Genomic DNA, 26,854 nt, shown 5'->3' with positions numbered 1-26,854 from the left:
TTTGTCAGAGAAAATGTGTTTGTGCATGTGTTGTTGTTCTCCTTATTTTAAGGCTCCAGTTTCCCAAAAGTCTTTCAATCAAGAAAAATGCATGAATTACGTTGCTGGTTCTAACTTCTTGATCTCCTCTGCTAACAAATGCCTTGAATCCTGCTCTCTGCTTTTGCCCTGTTGTAAGGTGTACACTGATGGGCCCAGCCTCATGATTTTTCCACTGCCAAGGCACTCGTCACCCTTGTAGAACACAGCAAACTAGAAGACAAACACAGCAACAGTCTTTAGAGCACTGGCAAGGTGGCATGCTGAGAGACCGACCAATAAGAAGGGAGATCTCCCTGAATAGTCACCATCATATTAAATTTATTCCCTTGTATTTGCTCTGACCACATTACATAAAATGGGAGTGTAAAGAGAATGAACAAATGGATAGAATTGTTGACTCATAGGAGTATAAATATAAAAGTTGATGGAAATTCCATCATGAAATTTTACAATATTACATGAAAAATCAATGGTAAGATAGTTATTTTAATTCTTTTTCTTGATGATGGAATCTCTTTTTAGTTATTATGTAACACTTTTTGTTTGAAAAGCTTTTCAATAAGGGGCTGTAGTGACATAAGTAGAGTGTATCATTTTCACAGGAGCCTCTTCAAAAGGCTGTGTTATACAGTCTATAGTGTGGTACTGAACTCTTAACTCTTTGTGTGATGTGAAAGGCTGTTATGTTACCTACCAATGTTTAATTTTTCTTTTCACTTTTATGCTGGGACATATGAATCTGTCAGAAGCAGATAACCTCTGGACATACAAAAATCAATAGTACTCCCCCAATCAAACATTAAATATGAAAGTCAGTATCACAAAGTTTGTAATGAGCAAATTACTAAAACTCCTGATTCAATTTGTGTATGTATTTAGACCCATAACAGATTCAGTTTCTGCTTATAGGGTCTGATCCAAAGTCCCCAACATCCAAGGGAATATTTACATGTATTGCAATGGGCTTTAGAGAGGCCAAAAGTTTCTAAATCAAGTTTCTTGCGTTTTGGTTTTTGGAGAAAACTTTCTGAATGTTAGAAAAATAACTGAGTGATGATTTAGATAGCCTGAAACAACAGTTCTGCAAAACTGGGTGGATGAACATTCTGACATTCTTCTAACTGATGTTATGCAGTTAATAAAACACAGGATACTAGTAAATAGAAATTAAAAGAGAACCAATTCTGGCAACACTTACTTGCCCTGGTGTAAGAGCTCTTATTGGCTTGACGAGTGTCACCCACACTGTCCCATCTTGGTTTAGAGTTAACATGGAAGGCACTAAAAGAGAAAGTTGTTAAACAGCCAGCTAGCTCACCCTTATATTCACAAATAAATTAACTAGTTTTTCACTGGCTTAAACAAGTCTAATGAGTGAAGATGTCTCCAAAAATAATGCTTTTTAAGTCTTTAAAAAATGGAAAAGTATCATTAGCACAAACATTTTTATCTACTTGTGAGAAATTATATTAGACCCTATTTCAATCTATCACCCGAATCAGAATTTGAATAGATTTAAATGTACAAAGTTTAATCACCTAGTGCCATCTGATGCTGAAACCTGAAAGTACACTCCATCATTTTGTCCCTAATTAGCTCAGCAGGAGGTTCCTCTGCAATCCAGTGCACACGGTTTGTCCGCAGTAGGTCTCTATACAGTGCAGGGTGATCTGTAGATGGTGCCTTAAAGTACAACATTTTTGTTTAATACCAATGTTTATGCCAGATATTACATAACTGTTGTGAATGAAAGCACAGATTTCAGAAAAACATAAAGGCATATCACAATAAAAGCTAATCCACTAGTAAAGCAAGTAGATGTTAGATTCTAACCAGCTTCCTTAAATCTTTCATGAAAAAAATATGCCATAGCAAATCTGAATTACTATTCAGCGTCATGCTCCCTTCACCCCCCAGTTATGTCAGCTCATTTGTGCACTTCTCCCACACAATCCTCGCCAGCCCTTTCTCCATGCTGACCCTTATGCAGTATTATCCTCGTTATCTTTTCTTCATCCAAATCCCTTTCTAAGATTCACTTCTTCCTTGATATCCATTAAAAAACAAATTGATATTTAAAAAAAAAAGAAATTGAGAAATCAAGATGTGCACATGCTTATAATGAGGAAATCTGATTTGTTGTTGTGCCCTTGTCCTTATTCACCCATTCCCCACTCTACTGATTTACCCTCACTTGTCACATCATATTTAACAGACTGTAAGCCTTCTAGGGGTGTGGACCACGTCTTATTTACCATTTGTTCTAAAAAAGTGACCCTCATACTTTTGAGTGCTGTAATGTAACAAGCTCCCAACTATCACAACCATCATTACCAATCATAAGACACCAAAGATGCTCAGACTTTAAATCTATGCTATTCTATTGATTAATTAGCATTGGGTGATAGAAGACAAATGCCAATTCATGTGACACACTACCTCTGGAAGGAATTTGTGAGAAGTAGGTAAAGCATAATGAGTTAAAAAAACATGCCACTGGAGGTGCTCCTCAAGCTATTATTTTGTCATTCTGCCAGTGACATAAGGGAGAACACCACAAATCTGAGTAGTCAGGAATCCAAGCTGCAACCAAGAGGAGATTCTTACATCAGTGTCTCTAAGGCATGAAATAATTCTCTTATGCTCATTTCTCTCCTCATCCCCTTTTTAGTTTACAGTGCTGTCTTAAGAAAGCACATCTGCTATAATGAAACACTCCAGAGAAAGAAAAATAACATCACTAGCCAATTAGAGAACCAAACATTGCACAAAACATTAGTGATGTTAGGGTGCTTCAGAATGCTGGAGAATACTACATGTTGACGGGTCAGTAAGGCAGAAATTATTTATGGAGCTATATCTTGTCTGTTTTCACAGAGAGGTGAAACTGTACTACCATTCAATACTTCATTTTCTAGCAACTTGCTATGCCAATATAATAAATTAAATGTTTTAGATAAAGTATTATGTATTGTGCCACAGTGGCTGTATGAAAAACCACCAGCGTTTTGGAGTAGTACATTGGAGGATGATTGCCAATAGTTTGGAACATACTTCAAGCTAAAATCTCTAACAACTTTCTACTAATCAGAAGCCAAATTTTTGGACAGGATGTATAAAACCTGTTAATGCTATATCAGTTGGTAGCTTTTGTTTCTCTTTTAAATGGGAAAGAGAAGACTTCTACATAGATTAGAATCAGGGCTGGCCTTACCATGAGGTGAACTGAGGCGGATGCCTTAGGTGCCAGTCTGTGGGGGCAGCACCACTAGGACCCAGAATGTAGCAATTGTGTTTGCTGCTGGTGCATAAGTATTCTCTCTGCTCTAGATGCACAGAGATGGTGGAGTGCTGTGCTTGAGGAAGGAGGGCACAAGAGACGTAACAGTCAGGCAGGAGAAAAGGTGAGAGGGAATAACAGAAAGCAGCAGAAGCTGCAGAGAGAAAGAGGAGGAGGAGCCTCTTATGTACTTCTCTAGAACCCCCAGGAGCCTGGACTGATTAACACCAGCTTCTCAGGGAGCTTCCTGTTTCCTGCAGTTTCCCTGAACCCACTTGAGGAGAAAAGGCAGTCAACTGAAGTAGTAGGAGCCAGTTAGGCCCTTAAGACACCGATATCTTCCCTCACTCAGGCCTTGCTACCAGCCTGCTTTTTTGTCCCCTTCAACTGAGTGTTGAAAGCCACTATAGCTGGCACAGAACAGCAGTCATGACTGAAAGAAGAAAATGCCCCTCTGGGGCAGCATTCAGAAAAAGAAAGCAAGCAAAGGAAGCTTTTCTATCTAAGCAGGAAGGAGCTCTCCTGAGATACATTGACACAAATGTTCATGGTGAGCCTTCCGGCCCCAGTGAGGATGTGAGTGGTGAGGAGATGCCTGATCTTCCAGTTAGTCAGAGTGCAGGTGACCTGGTAGCTACTGCAGCATCCATACCTCCATCTCAATGTGGATGAAACCATGCACATTCCTGAAGAGAAGTGTAAATCAGACAAGAGTGTGGTGGAGGCGCAAGAAATAGCTGCTGCCTTAAGTCTAGATGACCCAGGACTGTGGACCCACTTGAGCAGTAGCCTGAGGGACTTCCTTGGGCCACAGCACGTGAAAAACTTCATGTTCCCAAAAACAATGAAAATAGAAGTTTCCATCCAACATATTACTGGTGTAAAATCCCCAATGCTGACAAAGTGGAGAGGCCATGGCTTATGTACTCAAAAACCCAGAATGCTGCATACTGTTTTTGCTGCAAATTCTTCCAGTCTAATGTTCCAGCCACATTGGGTTCTACAGGAACACAGGACTGGAAAAATCTGGCATGCCATGAGAAGGCAGCAAATCACCAGAGAGCATTCCATAGGTGGAAAGAATTTGAGCTGAGACTAAGGTTAAAGGCCACCATAGATGATCAGCATCAAGAGAAGATTGCATCAGTCTCTCTTTACTGGCAAAATGTTCTGAAAAGGCTCATTGCCATTGTGATAATGCTTGCTACCCAAAACCTAGCACTGCGTGGCACTTCAGATCAGCTGTATGTGCCAAACAATGAACACTCCCTTAAAATTGTGGAGCTGATGGCGGAGTTTGACGCTGTACTACAGGAGCATCCAAGAAGAGTCACCACCCAAGAAATGTACACACACCACTACCTTGGAAAAACAATTCAAAATGAGATCATACAGTTACTGGCAACAAAAGTCAAATAGAAGATTGTGGCAGATCTGAAGTCAACAAGATATGACTCTGTTATTCCAGACTGCACACCTGACACCAGCCATATGGAACAAATGACTTTAATGGTGCGTTTTGTAACAACAACAGAACCTAGTGAAAATGTCCCAGCAATGGTGACTGTCAGAGAGCATTTTCTAGAATTTACTCACATTGATGATACTACAGGAGCTGGTATGACAATGTGCTTCTTAAAAGCTGGAAGATACAGGTAATTGTGATAGCTGACATGAGAGGTCAGGTCTACGATAATGGTGCCAACATGAGAGGAAAGAACAGAGGAGTGCAGACATGGATCCGAGAGTTAAACTCTTGAGCTTTTTTTGTCCCATGCAGTTCTCATTCACTGAACATGATGGTCAGTGATGCAGCAGCAGCAGCTTCTAGTGAGGCTGCTGAATTTTTTAATGTAATTCAAAGCATCTATGTATTTTTCTCTGCATCAACTCATCAATGGCAAATTTTGAAGCAATATCTGGGAACATCCTCTCTGACACTGAAACCACTGAGTGCCACATGACGGGAAAGTCGAGTGGAGGCGATAAAGCCTATCAAACACCAAATTGGGAAGATAGATGATGCCATAGTTGCCATTACGGAGGATAATGCTATGACAGGAACTGTTCGTGGGAGAACAGTGGAAGAGGGAAATGGAATCACCAGAAACATACATAACTTCAAATTTCTGTGTGGCTTAGTGTTGTGGCATGACATACTGTTTGAAATAAATGTTGTAAGCAAGAGACTCCAAGGTGTCAACCTTGATATATCTGGAGCAATGGAACAACTGGACAAAGCAAAGTCAGAACTACAGTCTTACCGGTCAGATGAGGGATTTCAGAATGTTCTTAAGAGCGCACAGAAGTTGGTAGAGGAACTTCACACTGAAGCTATTTTCCCACCCATTCAACACTACAAGAGTCACCGAAGAAGTCGACATTTTAATTACGAGTCATGGGATAATCCCATAAGAGACTCCAAACAACAATTCAAAGTTGAATTCTTTAACCAGGTGCTAGATTGTGCAATACAGTCAGTTGAAGAACATTTCATGCGGCTCAAGGAACACAGCAGTATATTTGGGATGTTGTATGATATTCCAAAACTCCTCAGGATACCTGAAGGCCTACACCAGCAATGCAGGGCACTAGAGACAGTGTTGACACATGATGACATGTGCGATATTGATGCGAGTGATTTAGGTGATGAACTGAAAGCCCTTTCCAAATGCTTTTGTTGCTCTGTGCATACTTCTAAAACGTCCTGTAACAGATGCCAGTGGAGAATGCAGCTTCTCCAAGCTGAAGTTAATAAAAACACATCTACACTCCACAATGACACAGGAGAGGCTGGTCGGCCTTGCAACCATCTCAACAGAGCATGAGCTGGCCCAGACTATGGACCTTCAGGAAGCAGTTCAAATCTTTGCAACCAAGAAGACACAGAAAGCACCACTTTGATTATTCAAACAGATAAAAATGCCAGTGTTTACTATACAGACAAGTATCAGAGGGGTAGCCGTGTTAGTCTGAATCTGTAAAAAGCAACAGAGGTCCTGTGGCATCTTTAAGACTAACAGAAGTATTGGGAGCATAAGCTTTCGTGGGTAAGAACCTCACTTCTTGCATCTGAAGAAGTGAGGTTCTTTCCCACGAAAGCTTATGCTCCCAATACTTCTGTTAGTCTTAAAGATGCCACAGGACCCTCTGTTGCTTTATACAGACAAGAAAAGTTAACTTTCAAATGCCTGAACAGCAAATGTAAGTGTTACTTAAAATTTTTGAACAAGGCATTTTGAGTTGCTAGTTCTCCTTTATTGGGGTAGGCAGCAGAGCAGTACCATGAGAGGAGTAGAACAGGAAGAAGGCAGAATTGAGACCTTTCAAATTTTTGGCTCAAGTGAGGGGGCATGGGAGTGTCATTTGAGCTCCTCGCCTCAGATGCCAAAATGTTGTGGCCCGGCTCTGATTAGAATCATATTCTTTTCAGTAGGAATCATGCAATGCCTGCATTAATCTCACACAGTATCAGTGTAAATAAAACTTACCACAAAGATATTTCCTGAGGTTACATCTTTGTCAACAACAAACCACGCTTTACTGAGGCCACTTTGCTTGGCCCTCTGGCCTATTGTATACAGGAAACAACCTAAAGAAATATGAAAATTTAACACTGGTAACACCCCCCTAACTCTTTAGTTTCATCAATCAAAATATTTCAAATGCATAAATCCCTCTCTTCAAAAGTTTAAGTATACCACTGAGCAAAAAGTGTCTAATTTTCTTATATTTTGAAAGTTAAAGAGACTCCATAAACTTGAAAAAGTTTTTATCTTAAAAGTCTATATCTGCTGTTGTGACCAATTCCCCAAAGACTACTATAATTGAAATAAATTAGAGAAAAACCATCAGTATTTCAGCTTGTTTAGTTTGTGAATTTGATAAATGTGTCTTGTCAGTTTCATGGTTTTAATGAGTCGGTTTCACTTCCTATTACATTCACTAACTTGACATCAGATTTTCATGCACTGGCTTGTGGGATCTTAGGTGTAGGCTCTTTTGCAGGCCTTGGAAGAGTGTTTATCAGTAACAGAATCTGAAACTGAAGAGGCAACGGGCAGATGTTCACAGAGAGGAAGGGAGGGGAAAAGGAGAGGTGAATTTGGGCATATTTGGTGCTGGTGTTCTGTAACTGCCCAAAAAAACCTTTTGTGCATCACAACCTGCATTAATTTATTTTTAAAAGAAGAACTTAAATTTTCTGGATGTTTAAAAGGGTGCTCTATCAGAAAATGGAATTGAAACTCAGTGATTTAAAAAAAAAAAAATCAAGTTGACAGTGTTCCTTTAGCATAAAATTAATGAGGACCTAGTGACAACAAAGTAATCCAAAGTATCAGTGATGCTAGGCAATAATTACGTTTTTTCTTTTTATTGCAATATAAAACTAATATAAAAACGAGAGACAGGCCAAAGCCAGTTACAGGGTTAATGGATCTTCTATGATTCATTAGGCATACCAAAACAGAACAGGATTATAGACCTTTAGAATTTTACAGAACTAGTCTTTCCAAATAAAATAGCATTGTTATATATTACACAAATGGTTTATTTATAATATATGGAGATATACCTATCTCATAGAACTGGAAGGAACCCTGAAAGGTCATCGAGTCCAGCTCCCTGCCTTCACTAGCAGGACCAAGTACTGATTTTGCCCAGATCCCTAAGTTGCCCCCTGGGTTTAGCAGGCCTATGCTGAAACCACTGAGCTACCCCTTCCCCCTAAAATCAATTAGCTAGGAAAGGCAGCTGCTTACCTTTGTGTGTTCCTATCACCTTGTTATCTTCAATGGAAATAAAGTTACCTGGACGAGGTTCTAAATACTACAAGAAAGAAAAATAGCTGTGTAAAAGATCTTTCCCCAGGCCACATTACAAATTACTAGGGAAATCAGAACAGAAGTTTATGAATTCCCCAGATCTAATGTTACTTGCCTCAAGAATGAAGTTTTCAAAATTTCTTTCACCAATGAAACAGATTCCCATACTCTAAAAAATAAAATGAATGCACACTATAAAAAAGCAGAATGAATCATTTGAAAATCCTAATGTCAGAACATTCATTATCAGTACAGCAAGGATTTACCCTCCCATGCACCTAGAAACATGCTAGGTGCCTCACAGAATGATTACAAAAATTGCTGCCCCAAAGAGCGCACAAACTAAATTCCATATAAGTGAAAATCATAAGTGCAGGAAAGAGGAGAAAGACACGGGTGACAATAAGTTCACGTGGTTACTCAGTAAGACATGAACACATCTTGATGACTGTGTTGCATGCATATTTTAAAAAAGTGACCTGTCCTTTACCTTATGATACAATACTAAACACAAAGACAAGTCACTGAAGCCTAGATACACAATGGTTCTTAAGCACCTGAACCTCAGATTTAGGTACCTAAGTACCATATTTAGACCCAACTCTGATCCACAAAACTCCTGCTCAGCTGCTGTCTAATCCTGTAATCCAGGAGAAGCCCTAGCTGTTTTGTTGGCCAGGGAGGAAAATTACTTCTGCACTTTTCACTGCAATGCTTAAGCATCTCTGCAGATTTGTTCTTCTTTCTTTCTAAAACGACATCACCTAAAAACCCTATATTACAATGCTCAGACAACTGCATAGTAAAAAACTGCTTGCTATGAAGATAAGTACAAGTACTAAAAACAAGAAGGAACATAATCAGGAACATACCAGCTGCTTACATTCATACTCCAAAAGATCACACCATAAAATATTAGTTCCTTAGCTATGGAAACAGAACTACCCTTGTGAAAAAAGTGACCTAGGAAAAAAAAAATCTGACACCAATATATACCAATGCATCCTGCAACACAACTATAATAAATTGGAGATACAGAGAACCATGGTGAAATAAATCATTAGCTATCTCTGTGACTTGTGCTGGTTGGAAACAGGCCACATCCATCTCCTCAGTCCTCAGAGCTACAATGGTAGAGGAGCTTTTTAAAACCAACCAACAAAAAAAAAAAAAAAATTAAAATATCCAGGCTAAGTACTTTGGGACAGCTAGACAACTGCGTAAACAATGCAAAACTCAATTTACAGCCCAAATATTGTTGTTTGTTTGTTTTTAATTAATGGAGATATCCTATCTCCTAGAACTGGAAGGGACCTTGAAGGTCATCGAGTCTAGCCCCCTGCCTTCACTAGCAGGACCAATATATTCTATTATGTTACTCAAATACTTTAACTGAATTTGACGCAATGTAATTAAAAAGAAACTATGACTATATTTAAAGTTTACCTAATAAGTATTAATGTTTATAACATATAAATCAGAAAAAGAATGGTTTAGAGATAAATATAAATCAAAAGTTTAATAAGTGTTACCATGCCTCTTTTCTCTTTAGCACATGATGAAATTCGTGTTCTGCTGCTATCTTCTTTACAAAATTTTTTGTCAATCCTCCTAAAGGAAAAATGGTTCTCCTCAAAGCATCTTGTGAAATCTGACTGAGGAAGAAGGTCTGGTCTTTCAAGTGGTCAGCTCCTTTAAGAAGTTTTACAGCTGCAAGGTACAGAATACACAAGATATTTCAATGTTACATAGCTTAACTCCTACTATTTACATAGAAGTTTAGTTAAAATTCGGCCTAAAACAAGAACTTCTACTATAAACACATCTTAGCAAGTTTTCTGTTGAGTGCAATGAGAAAACATCTGGAGCACTTTTTACAATCTAGATATTGCTCCATTTCCTAATATTGTATCTCTTCTTCAATTTTACAAGAAGAAATGGGGATTAAAACTGATTACTCAAACTAACAGGAACACCTGTCCAAAACCTCATAATGTTTGACTTATGACACCCAACATTCCAAATATTTGGTTTTGCCTGTTTATTATGGTCTTAAACATTTTAATAAAATGATAAAATTTTCCAAGAATTTTCAACAATTTAGAATATTTTTATAATATTTTCCTTGAAAACTACTTCCTACCAAAAAGAGCTACACAGATTTTGATTTTGTATTTTGCTGAACCTCTGTTTCTTTTACATCACGGTGAATTTTCCTGGTAAGAAAAGCAATAATATAAATTAATATTTGAAAAAAAATCACTGTTTGTAAATGTAGAAAGAAGTAATATTAGCTAACAGTGTTGTATCTTGTTTTTCAAAAAAATGTTAGGCCAAATTTGCTCAAAGTCACACTGATGTAAATCCACATTAATGTCACTGGAGGCATTCCAGCCCTACAGCAGTACCACAAAACAGAATTGGACTTTTTTATACAAATGATCTACAGATTGCCTCCCAACAGCACAAATGACTTGATCCTGTGTTATATATGTAATAATTATGATCTATGAGGTCAGCCTCCACCACAGTTATATTGTAATTTTCAGTCATATTCTATCCATTTGGATAAGAACTAGTCTCCATCATAGCTTTGGAGTTTCATGGCTAACACATCGATGTGCCTTTTGTTTCAAATGACTGAGAAACAGTTTTGAGATACTGGTCAGTCACATCTAATAATAGAGAGTCTCCACAATAGGTCTGGAAACACACCTAGAATACCACATTCATGGTGATAGACAGTTAAGAGATGTCACAAAACATGTGTTGGAAAGTGGGGTTTCTCCCTGTCCTGGAAAATTCTGACTTTCCAGGGGAGAAAAAAAAAAAAAAAAAAAAATCAAACCCCAAAAACTTGCAGCTGAAAACTTTCAATTTGGAAATGCTAGCACAGTACCTCATGGGAGCTGTAGTTTGGGATCCTTGTGCCCCCATTTACTTTTATGGGACAGACACCATGAACTGGACTGCATCTCCCATCTTACATCCTTTGAACTCCACTGAAACTACTTGTGCCAAAGTCTCTAATGACCTCTTCCTAGACAAATCTCAGAACTAGTACTCCAACCTCAGGGTCCTCGACCTGTCAGCTGCCTTTGATACTGTTGACCATGTTGTTGTTCTTGAAATCTTGTCCCCCCTGGGCTTCTGTGACTCAGTCCTCTCCTAGTTCTCCTACATCTCTAATCTCTCCTTCAGAGCATCCTGCAGAAGATCCTTCTTAGCGTTCCTCCAACTGTCTCTGGGGATTCCACAGGACTTGGTCTCCTTCTCTTCTCCCTCTACACTTACCTCTGAGTAATCTAATCTGAAGACACAAATAAAACCACCATCTATATGCTGATAACACATTTATCTTTCAGGTCTATTCTAGAAGTGCCTTCTTCTGGTCTATAAGTACCTATCTGGGACACAAATGTTTGATAATAGGCTCTTCAATCTAGCAGAGAAAGCTATAACATGATCCAATTGCTGCAACTTGAAGCTAGACAAATTCAGACTGGAAACAAGGGATACATTTTTAACAGTGAGTAATTAACCATTTAGGACAATTTCCCAAGAGTTGTCATGGATTCTCCATGACTGGCAGTTTTTAAATCAAGATTGGATGTTTTTCTAAAAGATATGATCTAGGTCTAGGAATTATTTTGGGGAAGTTCTATGGCCTGTGTCGTACAGATGGTCAGACTAGATGATCACAATTGTACCTTCTAGCCTTGGAATCTATGAATCCATCCACACAACTAAAACTCTCATCCAGACTCTCCTTATGTCATGTTTCAATTACTGCAACATCCTTTTCTCTGGCCTTGACAAATGTAATTATGTCCCATTCCCAGCCATTCAGAATGCTGCTGCAAACATAATTTTCTTATTTTGTCATTTGGACCATATCACCTGTCTCTCCGGATCCCTCCACTGGCTCACGCTTCTCCATGGTATTCAATATAAGCTACTTTCTTCACTTTGAAGGCCTTTCATTGCTCTGTTTATTTCTACCCTACCTATCGTCTCTCATTTTACTCCAGTGGCAATTCTGCGCCAATGCTCCTGCACAGAATTCGCAGATTTCTTTGCTTCCCACACCCAGATTGCCCCACACAGAACCCTCTCGCCCCACACCTGGATCCTGCTGGGCTGAGCCTGCCTGCCCACACCTGGTGCTCTGGGCGCAGAGGGTCAGGGCTCCGGGGTGTTTCTGGGGAAGGCCCAGCAATTATGCTGTATCAGGTGCAGCCTCATCACTGAGTCTATGTCCCGGGGGCAGGGCGTAGGGAGAAGAGTGCGGCTGCAGGGTGATCTCCCAATTCTGTGCAGCCAGTAACCTGTGCATCCCACTGCCATGCTGGAGCCTCCACATTTATTTATTGACAAATAACATTTGCAGAATTTTAAACTATTGTATGCAGAATTTTTATTTTTTTGGCACTGAATTTTTATTTTTTGGTGCAGAATTCCCTCAGGTGTATCATTTGCTATTGAAATGTTGACTCCCATGTCCAACTGGCCTATGATGTCAGCCTCCATTACCCACTTGTTAAAATTTGTAAACAAACATCTTCACACTTTCTCCTATCCTGCATCTCATGCTTGGGAGCAGCTCTCCCATCAACATCTGCAAACTCTCTCATTATCCTTCTTAAAATTTGCTGTGATGGCTATAAAAAACTTGACAATAGTTAGGCTGCTGGTGTGTTGAGACCACTGCCTGTCATACTGACCACTGTTGTCTTGTTGTTTCCTTGTACTCCCCCATCTGTCTGTATCCATCTGTTGTTTCTTGTCTTTGACTTAAGATTTTAAGCTCTTTAGGACAGAGACCATCTTTTTGTTCTGTTTTTGTACAGTCCTTCCCACAATGGGTTCCTAGTCCATGACTAGGGTTCCTAGGTGCTATAGTAATACTATTATTTATTATTAATTATTTGTAATAAACATTATGCAACACCACCTCCTTTCTTGCCAAGATGACACAGTGCATCAGGGAGTCACCATGGCTGCAGTGCTTCAGGGGAGCTTTAATCTGTCTGAATAGCCAGGCCTACAGAGGAGAATGGGGGCATGAAACACTACAGCAGCATTTCTGAATCAAAATTTTCAGCAAAAAACAAAAAAACAAAAACAAAAACCCCACCTCTTTTGGCCAAAAATTTCATTTTTTTGATATTCATTTTCTTAATGAAAAGTTTAGATTTTCCACAGGAAACAGACAGCTTTGTTAAATATTTTTTTAGTTGGAAACCCAATTTTCCATTGAAAAATCAGATTTTAGACCAAACATAATCAGGTTATCCGATATTAGAAATGATTTACTATCATTGCAGGGAGGGCAATTTGATAACCATAATTTATTACCGAGACACTGGGGTTCTGAACTCTAAAGTAGCAAGTTACAGCACTCACACTTGAAGTCTTATGTGACTTACAGTGGATTAAATATCCTGATCTAGAACTATCCAACAGTTTATTTACAGAATCGCTTATCTTAACTTCAGTTGAGAGAAGACTATTCCAAATCCATTCAGAAGTAAATGTACAGTATAGCACAAGCCTTGGTCACCCCATCTCAAAAAAAAAAAAAAGAGGCGGTTCAAAGAAGAGCAGCAAGAATAAAGAAGGGCATAGGAAAAACTCTCATATAAAGAAAGAGTGTATACCTTAGATGAATAAGGAGTCAAATAAGAGGGGACATAAAGTATATAAAACAATTAACCCCATAGAGAAGTTAGATCAGGAACTTTTCTATCTCTCATTATACAAGAACAAGAATCCTTAATGGCCTATATCAGGGGTGGCCAATCTGAGCCTGAGAAGGAGCCAGAATTTACCAATGAACATTGCCAAAGAGCCACAGTAATATGTTTGCAGTCCCCCATCCGCTAACCCCCTCCAGCCCAGAGTGCCTCCCACCCACTGGCAGCTCCGCCAATCAGCACCTCCCCCCCCCCACCCCACCCCCCCGCTGCAATCAGCTGTATTGCAGTGCGCAGGAGGCTCTGGAGGGGATGGGGAGGAGCGAGGGCATGGCAGGCTCAGGGGAAGAGGCAGGGGCCTTGGGGGAAGGGGTGGAGTGGTGGCAGGAACTGGGGCAGAGCAGGGGGTTGAGCAGCGAGCACCCCAGAGCAAATTGGCAAGTTAGCATCTGTAGCTCCAGCCTCGGAGTCATCACCTATGCAAGGAGCCGCATATTAACCTCTGAAGAACCACATGTGGCTCCGGAGCCACAGGTTGGCCACCCCTGGCCTATATTGATAGCAAGGACTACTCTTTTCTTGGAATTCTACAAATCCCATAACTTGTAATAGCTGGAGAGAACAAGACCTATATTTAACAGAATTACTTAAAATATTCTGGGCCAGATAGTCAGATGGTGTAAATCAATCTAATTCCACTGAAGACAAGGGAGCAACACTATTTTTCACAAACTGATGATCTGGCCTTCTGTTCTTAAAAGCCTTTATTGTTTGTTTTTCATAGATTCATAGATTATAGGACTGGAAGGGACCTCGAGAGGTCATCGAGTCCAGTCCCCTGCCCGCATGGCAGGACCAAATACTGTCTAGACCATCCCTGATAGACATTTATCTAACCTACTCTTAAATATCTCCAGAGACGGAGATTCCACAACCTCCCTAGGCAATTTGTTCCAGTGTTTAACCACCCTGACAGTTAGGAACTTTTTCCTAATGTCCAACCTAGACCTCCCCTGCTGCAGTTTAAACCCATTGTTTCTGGTTCTATCCTTAGAGGCTAAGGTGAACAAGTTCTCTCCCTCCTCCTTATGACACCCTTTTAGATACCTGAAAACTGCTATCATGTCCCCTCTCAGTCTTCTCTTTTCCAAACTAAACAAACCCAGTTCTTTCAGCCTTCCTTCATAGGTCATGTTCTCAAGACCTTTAATCATTCTTGTTGCTCTTCTCTGGACCCGCTCCAATTTCTCCACATCTTTTTTAAAATGCGGTGCCCAGAACTGGACACAATACTCCAGCTGAGGCCTAACCAGAGCAGAGTAGAGCGGAAGAATGACTTCTCGTGTCTTGTTCACAACACACCTGTTAATGCATCCCAGAATCATGTTTGCTTTTTTTGCAACAGCATCACACTGTTGACTCATATTTAGCTTGTGGTCCACTATAACCCCTAGATCCCTTTCTGCCGTACTCCTTCCTAGACAGTCTTTTCCCATTCTGTATGTGTGAAATTGATTTTTCCTTCCTAAGTGGAGCACTTTGCATTTGTCTTTGTTAAACTTCATCCTGTTTACCTCAGCCCATTTCTCCAATTTGTCCAGATCATTTTGAATTATGACCCTGTCCTCCAAAGTAGTTGCAATCCCTCCCAGTTTGGTATCATCCGCAAACTTAATAAGCGTACTTTCTATGCCAATATCTAAGTCGTTGATGAAGATATTGAACAGAGCCGGTCCCAATACAGACCCCTGCGGAACCCCACTCGTTACGCCTTTCCAGCAGGATTGGGAACCATTAATAACAACTCTCTGAGTACGGTTATCCAGCCAGTTATGCACCCACCTTATAGTAGCCCCATCTAATTTGTATTTGCCTAGTTTATCGATAAGAATATCATGCGAGACCGTATCAAATGCCTTACTAAAGTCTAGGTATACCACATCCACCGCTTCACCCTTATCCACAAGGCTCGTTATCCTATCAAAGAAAGCTATCAGATTGGTTTGACATGATTTGTTCTTCACAAATCCATGCTGGCTGTTCCCTATCACCTTACCACCTTCCAAGTGTTTGCAGATGATTTCCTTAATTACTTGCTCCATTATCTTCCCTGGCACAGAAGTTAAACTAACTGGTCTGTAGTTACCTGGGTTGTTTTTATTTCCCTTTTTATAGATGGGCACTATATTTGCCCTTTTCCAGTCTTCTGGAATCTCTCTTTTATCTTATAAAAAAGCATTACAACAAGAAGTTTGACTACTGAAGTTTAATAATGTTGAGATGTCACCTTGCTATGTATTTACTATTGTAACCAACTGTCACAGGCTGGCTGGCCCTTTAAGGGGAGTCAGGATCAGCCTCACCAATGATGTTGCAGCTATCCCCCTGCTGATCCTGACCTGATGGCTTGATTACCATTAGTGACCCCAGCTGTGAAAGGATTAGGGAAGACTACACAGAGAAAGGAAAACACCTTCAAAAAAAGGAGGCCCAGGAAAGAAGAGGTAGGGAGATACTTCTCTCTTGAGTAAGGACAGGGCCATCCTTGGGATTTATGGGGCCCTATGCAGTATCATTAAACTGGTGCCCTTATGCCTGATGGCAGCCCGAGCTTGCATATGTATTTTAGATAAGAGTGGTCTTTTGAAGGATTTATTTAAAAAACTATATGTCTGAAGATCCAAGCATTTAAGGCTAAAGATGAAAACTCCGATTGTGATTTAAAAACTATGCAAGGATTTTTTAGAGATGTGATTTTATAATCTTCTGTTACACACTGATGAAATATTTTTAAAGCAAATTTTAAACTAAGGTCCTGTAGACTAACATGTTCTGAGTAAAGTGAATGTTTAAAATTAAACAGACACAAGTTAAGAGGGAAGGTACTGTACATCTGCAGTCAGGCTTCAGTTATGGGGGGGAGGGGTAGAGACAAGTATTGTTAGCAAGGATGAAAAGAAACATACATATTGCATAACCTGTATAGACCCAGATTGGGGTGCAAGAGTTTTTAAAGTGTCAGTGGATAAGTGGGCTCGGGTACGCCACCCATGGAATGAATAAGGAGTCCAAGTCAGTATCGGTGTAGCAGATAAGTACATAGATGGGGTGCGTCCCTTGGTCCGTCAGGGAAGGAAGTGGGTTATTTCCCTGGTCGGCGGTCTCAGTTACTCAGTGTGGTATTGGCGGTGTCCTGTGATGTGTTCCATAAAAATGTCTCTGGACCACCTGATGGTGTTGGACACAGTAATGCACAACTGTTTGTGTCAGTAAATTCAGAAACTGACAGTATATATCTGGGGGTTGGCAAATGCCTGTTACTTGACAAATGCTTCATTACCACTTGAATGGCTCTTTAACAGTTTCGATGTTGTGCTAATAGGTCTGGCAGGCTGGAGGCTTTTTCACTTTTAAGTACTAGATCCCCTCTACAGGAAGACTCACCAGGCTGCAGCAGCCAGGTGTGGTGGCAGCCTGCAGGAAGGGTCAGAACAGAGATAGGAAGAGGTAGAAGGGTGGACACTAAGACCCAGGGGTACCCCAAATTTTTGTGTGCCCTACGCTATGCTGGGTATGCCTAAGGATGGCCCTGGGTAAAGGCCTGGCAAAGACATGCTGAAAAAGGCCACAGGGATGGATTTAGTCCCTGTGATAGGCCTTTGAAAAGGAGCAAGACGCAGGGAGACAATTCTGGGGTCAGCATTCCGAGGGAGGAGCAAGGAGCTGAGATGAACTAGAAAGAAGCCCCAGAGATCTGGGAACCCCAGAGATGCTGTAATAACAATAGCCTGCTGGGAAACAGCAAAAGGGCCTTGGAGGCAGGAAGTAGCCCAGAAAAACAGCAGCATGTCTAAAGGCACAGGCCTAGCTGCTTAACAAAGGGCCGGAACTCAAAGCAGAAGGTGGGTCTGCCCCAAAGAAGGTGCACAGAAGCTCCAACACAAGGACCATTAAACCCAGGGTGGGGCTGAGAACTGAACCCAGATGGGTTGAGGTGTAACCCAAGAGGGGTTGTTCGGGATGTTTGGATTTCTGTTATCCTGAAAGGGATCCAGATCAGATGCGATTTAGCTGGAGGGCTAAGTCGTGGACAGAAACGGGTTATTATAGGGACAAGTAGTAGGCAACAGGGAACACTGGAGGCAAAGACCCCTGCAACACCATGACCTAATGCCAAGGGGGCTAGGAAATACCGTGTAAGAAAATATTAAGCTTAAAGCCAAATATATATCTTGTTTCTTTAACGTTTATAAATATAACTGCGATTAAGGAAAGTTCTTAAGATGATAAGTGCTTTGAGAGACCTAAACTGAGGAAGTCATGTTGCTTTTAATATGACTGTAAGAGCCTGTGACAAAGTGGGGAATTTTCTTAATGTTTTATATGAATATTGAGTGTGCCTCAGTTTCCCCTATGTACTGCATGTTTAACCAGGGGTGTGACCTAGCAGCCTGGACCCCAGACAATGGCCGGGACACTTTGTAACTGGTGACCCAAAGACCCTCCCCAACTTGGAAGCCATCCGGCTTTGGTCAGTGGGAAAACAAAGGACTGAAGAAACAGAGCCCAGGTGATCTGTTTGCCCAAGAAAGAAGACAAAGGATGAAGGAGGAGCTTTTAGAAAGGTGATATAGTGTGATTGGCTGGAAGGAGGAACACTTCTGGATTGGGGACAAAGAGGGGTCTGGACCCACTTGAACTCAGGAAGACCCAAATGAACTATGCTGTAACTTTCTATTCTAAAGGGCACCCAAGAACTTTCTATGCTGTGTTCTAGACTTCCAATAAATTCTTTTGTTTTACAACGCTGGCTGAGAGTCATTACAATCTAAAGCTTTTGTTGCTCCCTCTCTGCTAGTCTTCCCCCAAGGGTCCAGTTTGAGTGGACTCACTGAGGAGAGCTCACTGAATCTGACCAGTGTGGCAAGGCACCTCCTTCATCTCGCCAGACTTAGCACTACCCCCTCTGGCGATGGCGGGCTTGAAGTAAATCATCCCTGCTCTGGGCAGCTTGTGCCTTCCCCCTTCTGTGCTGCTTTGGCCATTTTCAGGGTCAGCCTAAGGGGTGATCCTTCACCAAACAGAAAGGAAAGTCTCAAACACAAAACCAAAGGGGGATACCTTTCCCTGCTTCCTTGCTGGGGCAGGGTGTCGGTCCTTCCCTTAGCAGACACTCAGGTTTGGCTGTTCCCCCTATGGGAGGGAGCACAGCCTCTCAGCCTGGAGAAGCTCATTTCCCTGCTGTCGCTAGCCTGGCAGCAGCTTGTCATTCTCAACCCCCTTTTCTCTCCCCAGAGAAGGAGTTTTTAAAGGCCTCAGGCAGTCCTTAATTGGATTCAGGTGTCCCTAATTGACCTGAGGTAACCCTTTCTCAGCTTGTAGGGAAAAGGGCCTTTAACATTCTAGGGCTAACAAATCGGCCTTCCGGGACTCTCTTGCAGCCATCTGGTCTGACTTTGTCACACCAGGCATGGGGAAAACTTAGAGGTATGGTCCAGGAGGCAATGGAGTCAAATGGCTTAACCTGAGAGAGAGAGAGAGAGATCCTCGAGGAGGGCTGACACTGAAAGGTGTTCCTCCCAGGGACCATACGGAGCCAAGAGAGCGCACTGGGCCTATGAATCTGTGACAAAGCCATATTAACTGCTTACCATTTCTAACTTCAAATCGGTTTCTGAAAAGCCCTTGTGGTCTTTTAATATGTTTCTGTTGGAAAATTTCTTCATCTTCCAGTGAAGTCCTTGCATAATGCCCAGTTGCAACTGCATCCGCTCCTATGCCAAGTTTAAAAAAAATATATATCGCACTTGAACTTCACAATATTCAGAGTATTAAAGGTTATAGAAATATTTGGAAACAAATGATTATAGGAATAAAAATTAAAGATAAATGACATCTGAGAAGCTTTCCATAGCTAGCTAGTGCTGTCCTAATCTTAATACAGCCCCAATATTTAATGGAAAAATCATATTTCTTGATATACACTACTTCCATTTTTTTGTGCTTCAAGAAGCATCTTCAAATGCAAAATTTAAACTTCTCTTCACAAGAGATAGTTCCCTGAAATAAACTTACTTACATCTCTGAAAACACTTTAAAATAAATACTTTACAAATACTGATATAAGGCTACAAAGATGTTTAAACTGTGTTTGCACATGAGATCAGGCTTCTTGCCAACATTTTAAAAAGAGTTTGCTCCTCTTTAGCATTTTTGCAGTATAGGGTATATACAAACAAACCTGAAGACAACTTACCAAGGTTATCCAGAGCATAACGGAGAAAATAATTGAATTTGATATGCTTGTTGCACATTATGTCAGGATTAGGAGTTCTTCCCAATTCATACTCATTTACAAGGTAACTGTAAAACAAATGTACGACTATAAACATTTTTTTTTGTCAGATAATTCTATTCAAGTATGGAGAAGTACTTCTCTCTCAAGAGCTTAAGACCTATCAATAATACTAAACGTATATTGTGCAAGAAGCAAAACATGTGAGTGATTCATGAATATTTTATTTTACCTACAAGACAGCACTCATTTAAGATTTTCCATGACTGGACTAAACTACAGTTTTTCATATTTAAACTCATACTAGCGTTTCTCAAATTAAGTTTCAACATCTTTGTACTTTAAAATAAAAAGAGTGCTTAGCATTTATATTTTTAGCTAGGGGACAAACGTGGCCTCATCACCACAGTATCTGATTGTCTTTTGTATGATGCTTTATTATACATTCAAAATGCTTAAACAAGTGCCAATTAACAACAGCGCCTAAATACTATGGTGATGGGCATGTGTACTGAAATACCTTAGGGCCTGATTCTGCAAAGTGTTTCTTGTCCTCAATTCCCATTCAAATAAATAGAAAGTGACAGCACGGGATTCTGCCCTCAAACACTACATGCTAATTAAAAGGTACTTTACACTTTAAAAAAACAAAAACAAAAAAAAACAGGTGTTTATTTTTACTCTTTATAAACTGAAACAACCTCTCAGACTTGTCCCTTACATTTGACAGACTATTTTAAAAACACAAAGCAAAATGGTTTTTCCTTTGTTTACTACCTTTTCCCATACATTTAACAGATGATACCAGCAACTAAGTCAGCTGGGTTACCCACACCTGCACGGCTCTTGTTTTTCCTCTTTGACATTCAAGGGCAAGACCAAATAGGCAATTTATTCATAAGAGTGTACTGTGGCCTGTAAGAAAGACTACAACCCAGTGGAAATTTTGAAGGATATAGTTCCCAGAGGGAGCCTGTGAAAGTAGGCAACATCAAAGCTTGCTGGATGGGTACAGCTGCACCACTGCAGCATGTGTGGTGAAGATGCTCTCCGCCAATGGGAGAGAGCTCTCCCATTGCCATAAAAACCCACCTCTGCAAGCAGCATAAGCTATTCGGCAGGAGAAGCTCGCTGTGCACACCAACGCTTATGTCAGTGTAACCTATGTCGCTCAGGGGGTAGAGGATTTGCACCCCAGAGCAACATAAGTTTTGCCAACATAGGCTGTAGTGTAGACATAGGCTAAGAACCCTTCATGTCAGTCAGAGGGAGTTCTAAAAAAAAAAAAAAAAAAAAAAAAAAAGTAGCCAGCAGGTTCTTTAGGGAAGCAGAAAACAAAGGAAAAGGGGAGTAAGTGGCTGCTGAATCTCTAACATTGGTTAGAGACTACAGAAAAGGCAAACCCAGAGCGATTCTCTTGGTTAAAAAGGCCTAGGAAGAGGAGGCCTGAAGAGGTAGGAACCATAGGAAGGGTTAAGTTCACAGTCTGAAGAGGCAGAAGAGAAAGTCCTAGCAAAGGGCAAGCTGCTTGCTAGAGTAAAAGACCGCATCTGAGCCCTGCACGAAGGGGGAAGATGTAGGGAAAACAGGAGAAGGAAACGGCTGAAGAAAGCAGTAGTGTGGGCTTAAGACCTCGAGTTGCACTCTCTCTTATTTGGAGATCCCAGGCTAGCACTCCCAAAGAGGGTAGAATACGCCCCTCTTCACTCTCCTGTATCAACAGGGAAAACGGGGTGGGGACACCCTGTGCTTCCTTGCTGAGCAAAGTGAGGTCCTATGCTTCATCTCATTGTATTTCTCTGCTGAGAGGACTGGGAGAAGCAAGGAAGTGGATCTGATGATGCGTGAAATTGAGTAGAGGCAGGGAGTCACAAGGGAATGGAGGAGCGTAGAGTGGTGGCGAGAAAGGAAGCAGGGACCCATAGTCAGGGGAAGTGGAGGTGGGTAGGGTTGTTGTAATTAATTTAGATGGAATAAATGGGCTAAAGTTGTTAACCCTATCACTGTCCAACATTAAACAGTGTTAAACAATGTCCAAGACTTGGTATACAGCAGAGGTTCTCGCAGGGTCATGAGCCCTCAGGGGGTCGTGAGGTTGTTACATGAGGGGGGGGGGCGCAAGCTGTCAGCCTCCACCCCAAATCCTGTTTTGCCTCCAGCATTTATAATGGTGTTAAATATATTTAAAAAGTGTTTTTAATTTATAAGGGGGCGTCACACTCAGAGGCTTGCTATGTGAAAGGTGTTACCAAACTCAAAAGTCTGAGAACCACTGCTATAGAGTGCTTAGTACCTGAACAAACATACCATTAAAAATCCTTTTAACCTTTTATTAAAGATACAGAAAAGAAGAAAAAATAGTTAAAACATTTGAAATATTAAGTATTAACTAAGGCTTTCATTTTAACTGTACTCCCTTATTCCCCCATTTTCTTTTCAAGCTGTAGTGTAAACAATTTTTAGAAGGAAAATCCCCATATGTTTGGCAGTCTCTTAGATCAGCAGTTCTCAACAGGGGGTCCGCTGCCCCCTGGGGATTCGTGAACCCTTTCAGGGACCCTGCGGGACCCTGCAGCTAAAACCCAGAGCCCGAGCACCTCCCACGGGGCTGAAGCCAGGAGCTGCAGGGTTGAAGGCTCAATTCCCAATGCCCCCTGCAAGGCTGAAGCCAGGAGCAAAGGAGGCTGAAAGCAGCAAAGCTATTTTTTAATGACAACTTTGGGTTTGGAGTAAAAGTAATCTAATATGCAGGGTTTTTTTGCTTCAATTTGATGTAAATGAAAGTAACTGAAGTTCCTGTTAAATATTTTCTTCCTCAAACTGCAGCTAGTTAGTATGGATGGAAAGAGAAAGAGGGAGGTATTGGAACTGGATGACATACTGCACCCGAATTAACCTAATTCCAGAGAAATCCCATCCATCAATTCAAAGAGTAAATGTATGTAAGTATGCCAAAAGACCCATACCTATCTTAGTTGGTGTGATCCTAAACTTGTAAGACAAGGAATGAATAACAATTTCTACCACATTAAGATATTTCTGTACTGTCTTATGACTCCACAGACACTAAGTTGTCCCTGTCAGTCTTTTGCCATTCTCTACCCCCTCACTGTTCACATACTAACACTTTATCAGAAATTATATTTTTGAAGACAATGTCTCTAAAACAATCCTACCTGAAAACTTCATTCCAGTACTCCTTGACATAGGAAACTTGATGAAAAGGGATATCCAGTTTCTGACAAACTCTATAAGCATCTTCACAATCTTTGTCAGCAGAACAAACTCCTTGTTCATCCAGAGTGTCCCAGTTCTTCATAAATACCCCTGTCACTTGGTAGCCTAAGGAAGGAGGAAAGGAATTATTCATATACTGAAAACATTCTTAGGGATCAGACCCAAACTCTGGATCTTCCAAGTCCCAACTGGGCAACATCTGAGTGTTCTTATAGTTGTCAAGAAGTCATTCCATCAGTGCCTCACACTGCACTTTCTTGCTACAGATAGCGCAACACTCAGACAAGCCATTAAGGCAGATTGATGTGTGCTTGGTGAAAAATCAAGAGCCTCTTTCACTTCTTCCAAATACCATTATTTCACCCCAGCATTCTGAACACCTGACCTCCCCAGAGAACATGCCAAGCCCCCGGGGTTGTTTTACATTGCATATATTAGTAATTCCTGTTCATGTACAAATTCTGAAAAGAATTTTTAAAAGCCAGTCTCCTATTGATTTGATTTTTTGTCTGTGGCTAGTTTTTCCAGAGTATTCTACATCCAGATACCTTTCCCCCCACCCACTTATTGTCCAATATGAATTTGCAGATTTAAAAACACCTGGTTCTAGAACTCCTAAGGGGACACTAAGGTTGAATTCTGGATCATTACACATTTAAGATTTTTTTTTTTCAGAGAAGGAAAAATTGTGTATTATAGTAACCTTTAGGATCCCATCTAGAAACAGGGCCCTATTGTGGCATGTTCAGAAAACACAAAACAATAAACATACCAGCAAAGTGAAGAAGAATAATCAGCTGCAGGTCATGTTAGTTTTATAAATTTTTTGTGGTGTTGAGTTTTGCTGGGATGGAATAAAATAACAGAGGGGCAAAGTGTGTGTGGGTAGGTAAGGGATAGGGGAAGGAGAAGGGGGAGAAAGAAGAGTGCATGGACTCTGAGGCTGAAGTGAAGAGATGGTGAAGGAGTGGGCAGGAGGGAGTTGGAGCAAACAGCCAATTAGCAGAAAGGAAGAATGTCCAGAGTAAAAACTGTAAAAAGCAGTGTCACACAGATGGCATAACTGTCTAAGGGTCCTGTTGCAGATGCTTCTCTCTGCTCATTCCAGCTGAGTTTCAGGGTGGCCTATCCCAACAGCTTTTTTCCTCCTTCCCTAAATTCACACGCACCCTGGTGCCCCTCTCTTGAATCATTCCAAGAATGCAGGAGGGCAGGCGTTACCCCAGCAAAACTCTGCATTTGGTACTTAATGTTTCTAAACCTATCAAAGAACATAAGGGTTTGTTCTTCCTATAGATCCCCCAGGAGGCATATAATTTCTAATTTTTCAATGTTTGAAAATTCTATGCCAAATAGTAAATGGTGTAAGACTAGCACTTCCCATATAAGGGCCCTTAATGCAGCTGCAACGATAATGGAAAATATTCAACCTATCCTCTTTTCAACAGCTCTTCAGGTTTAAAAATAAGGAATTCCTTCTTACTCAGTAAGTACAAAAGTGAATTTAAAAAGTCTTCAACCTTGGTATCAAAAGTTTGCCATAACAAATCATGAGATATAAAATTAATAGAGATTCATATTTCATTCGCTGAAAGCCCATATCTACACTGGGAAAATCATGTGAGAAAACATGCTAATATTTTAAATAACCTGACGTTTAACAAGACTTTGAGGCTATTGCAGAGAAGAACAATGTTACACTGTTCAGGTTAACTATTAGAGAGAGAAGGTGGGTTACTGTTGTATGAATTCAAGGGACAGAGGTTGCAGGAAAATCAGCCTGGAATGAATTGGTACAGCCAGGTATGTGCAAGAGGAGTGTCTGTCATGACAACTATCAGGACAGCATAATACTCTTACAGGCAGCAACTGACGACGGGGCACCCCCCAGGCACTCCTAGCCCTTCCCCCACTCCCTCTCACAGGCACTCTAGCCTTCCTCCCCATATCACAGACCCCAGGCACCCTAGCCCTCCCCCCAAATGTCACAGGCCCCAGCACCCCTCCCCTCCCTGCCACACCAGGCACCCCACTCCTTCTACCCTTCCCCTCGTGTCACACGGTCTCAGGGCACAGTGCAAGCAGAGCAGGCCAGGGCCCCTTCTGAACATGGGCCCGGCTCCATGGCGCCATTGTAAACCCGGCACCCCAGCCTTCTCCCCCCGTCATGGGTCCCGGCCTCCCGCCCTTCTCTCCGGGTCACCGGCCCCAGGACCCCGCGCCCGGCGCCTAACGCTCTGAGCCCCCTCGCAGCTCGGGCCCTTGACGCTCACACTCGCCACCGCCTCACCTCTCCGCCGGAGCAGCAGCGCCGCCACCGCGCTGTCCACTCCCCCGGAGAGCGCGCACACCACGCGCCGCGCCGCCGCCATCTCCGGGCCCGGGCTGCTTACAGGGGCGCCCGCCCCGCTCCCGCTCCCGCTCTCCCCTTCCGGCGCCTGCCTGGCCCGCGGGACTGGTCGCGCCGCCGAGGGCAGCAGGGGGCGGGGCGGACGGGAACGTGCCCTGCAGCCAGCACTAGCCGCCGGCACGGAGCAGCTCTCCCGAGCCCACCGATCCGGGCTCGGACGGAGGCGAACCCGCCCCTCACCTAGAGCCGTTGCCGCCCTCACCGGGGGAGGGGCGCGGGGAAAGGAGGAGACTCGGCGCCGTGCGCTGGTCGGTGCAGGGCTCTACCTGCCGCCCCCCACCCGGGGCTCTGCTGGGGGCGGTCAGGGGGTGTTAAGAAGCGTGTGCAGCCTCCCTCCGTGTAGAAATGCGTTTGCTGTGAGTTCCCGCGGCAGGGCTTGCTTGGGGTCTGGTCCCCTGCCGACAGAGCCAGCAGCTGGGGCCTAGCAGCCCTGCGCTCTCCCAGCCGCCTGGACTGGCAGCTTGGTGCTGGGGGAGTAGGGCGAGGGAGCCCGCCCCCCTGCCCAGAAGGAAGAGTTAGGCTCGAGTCGGGTCGCGAGGTAGGAAGTGCCCCCAGACAGCCCCTGAGTGGCAGAGGGCAGCGCAGCCTCAAGCAGAGCTGTTATACGGGAGCCCATCGTGAAAGGCTTTCCTCTAGGGCAGGGTTCTCAAACTTCCCCCCGAGGCCCAGCTGTAATAAGCACAGTGGCCCACTTATTAACTCTTCTTAAGACAAATTATTAATTGTAATTATTACATGCACAAACTATAACACTGCAAATAAACAATGCCTGGGGTCCTTTTCATTTTAATGTAAACAATTGTAATGAGAAATCCCTAGCAGAGAAATCCTTCGAGATCTTCAAAGCCAAACAGGGTTAGTCCAGTTACACTTTGAATAAATGTTGAGAGTAGTATGTGGTGTTCAAACAGGAAAAACACAATGTATAAAACTGAACAATAAGCAACACAATGTTACTAAAATTGTTAAATTGTTAATTTTAAAACAAAATAGCTGTCCCAACTTTGAACTATATTGTTTTCAATTTTTTTAGTGTAAAATCTCAATTTCTGTGCTAAGTAAAGACTC

The 26,854-nt window shown here is 42.0% G+C and overlaps 2 protein-coding genes across 4 annotated transcripts in view; one reads left to right on the top strand and one right to left on the bottom strand.

Moving 5' to 3' along the window:
* CELSR1 (cadherin EGF LAG seven-pass G-type receptor 1) overlaps window positions 1–18,573 on the top strand; it is a 319,999-nt gene extending 301,426 nt beyond the window's left edge. The window contains exon 36 of the transcript XR_008443926.1: window positions 18,279–18,573. The gene's annotated coding sequence lies outside the window, so the exon portion shown is untranslated. The remainder of the gene's footprint in view (window positions 1–18,278) is intronic.
* Window positions 9–26,258, bottom strand: TRMU (tRNA mitochondrial 2-thiouridylase). 3 transcript variants are annotated; one of them, XM_054019418.1, is made up of 11 exons: window positions 25,967–26,258; window positions 23,316–23,481; window positions 20,101–20,207; window positions 19,496–19,618; window positions 9,686–9,858; window positions 8,264–8,317; window positions 8,086–8,152; window positions 6,814–6,914; window positions 1,581–1,725; window positions 1,241–1,323; window positions 9–252 (listed from the first exon to the last, which is right to left on the bottom strand). In XM_054019418.1, the coding sequence occupies exons 2-11, from the start codon at window positions 23,456–23,458 to the stop codon at window positions 97–99; spliced, it is 1,152 nt and encodes a 383-aa protein (XP_053875393.1). In that variant the 5' UTR covers window positions 23,459–23,481; window positions 25,967–26,258; the 3' UTR covers window positions 9–96. The 3 variants fall into 3 exon arrangements, with proteins under 3 accessions (XP_053875393.1, XP_053875388.1, XP_053875401.1); XM_054019413.1 differs by lacking the exon at window positions 25,967–26,258 and adding an exon at window positions 25,667–25,936; XM_054019426.1 differs by lacking the exons at window positions 20,101–20,207; window positions 23,316–23,481; window positions 25,967–26,258 and having other exon boundaries at window positions 9,686–9,799; window positions 19,496–19,591.
* Window positions 26,259–26,854: the final 596 nt, after the last annotated feature.

The sequence above is a fragment of the Malaclemys terrapin genome, chromosome 1 (genome assembly GCF_027887155.1).
Source record: "Malaclemys terrapin pileata isolate rMalTer1 chromosome 1, rMalTer1.hap1, whole genome shotgun sequence".
NCBI lineage: Eukaryota > Metazoa > Chordata > Testudines > Emydidae > Malaclemys > Malaclemys terrapin.
Note: the sequence above shows the minus strand (reverse complement) of the source record. Positions and strands in the feature narration are given on the sequence as shown.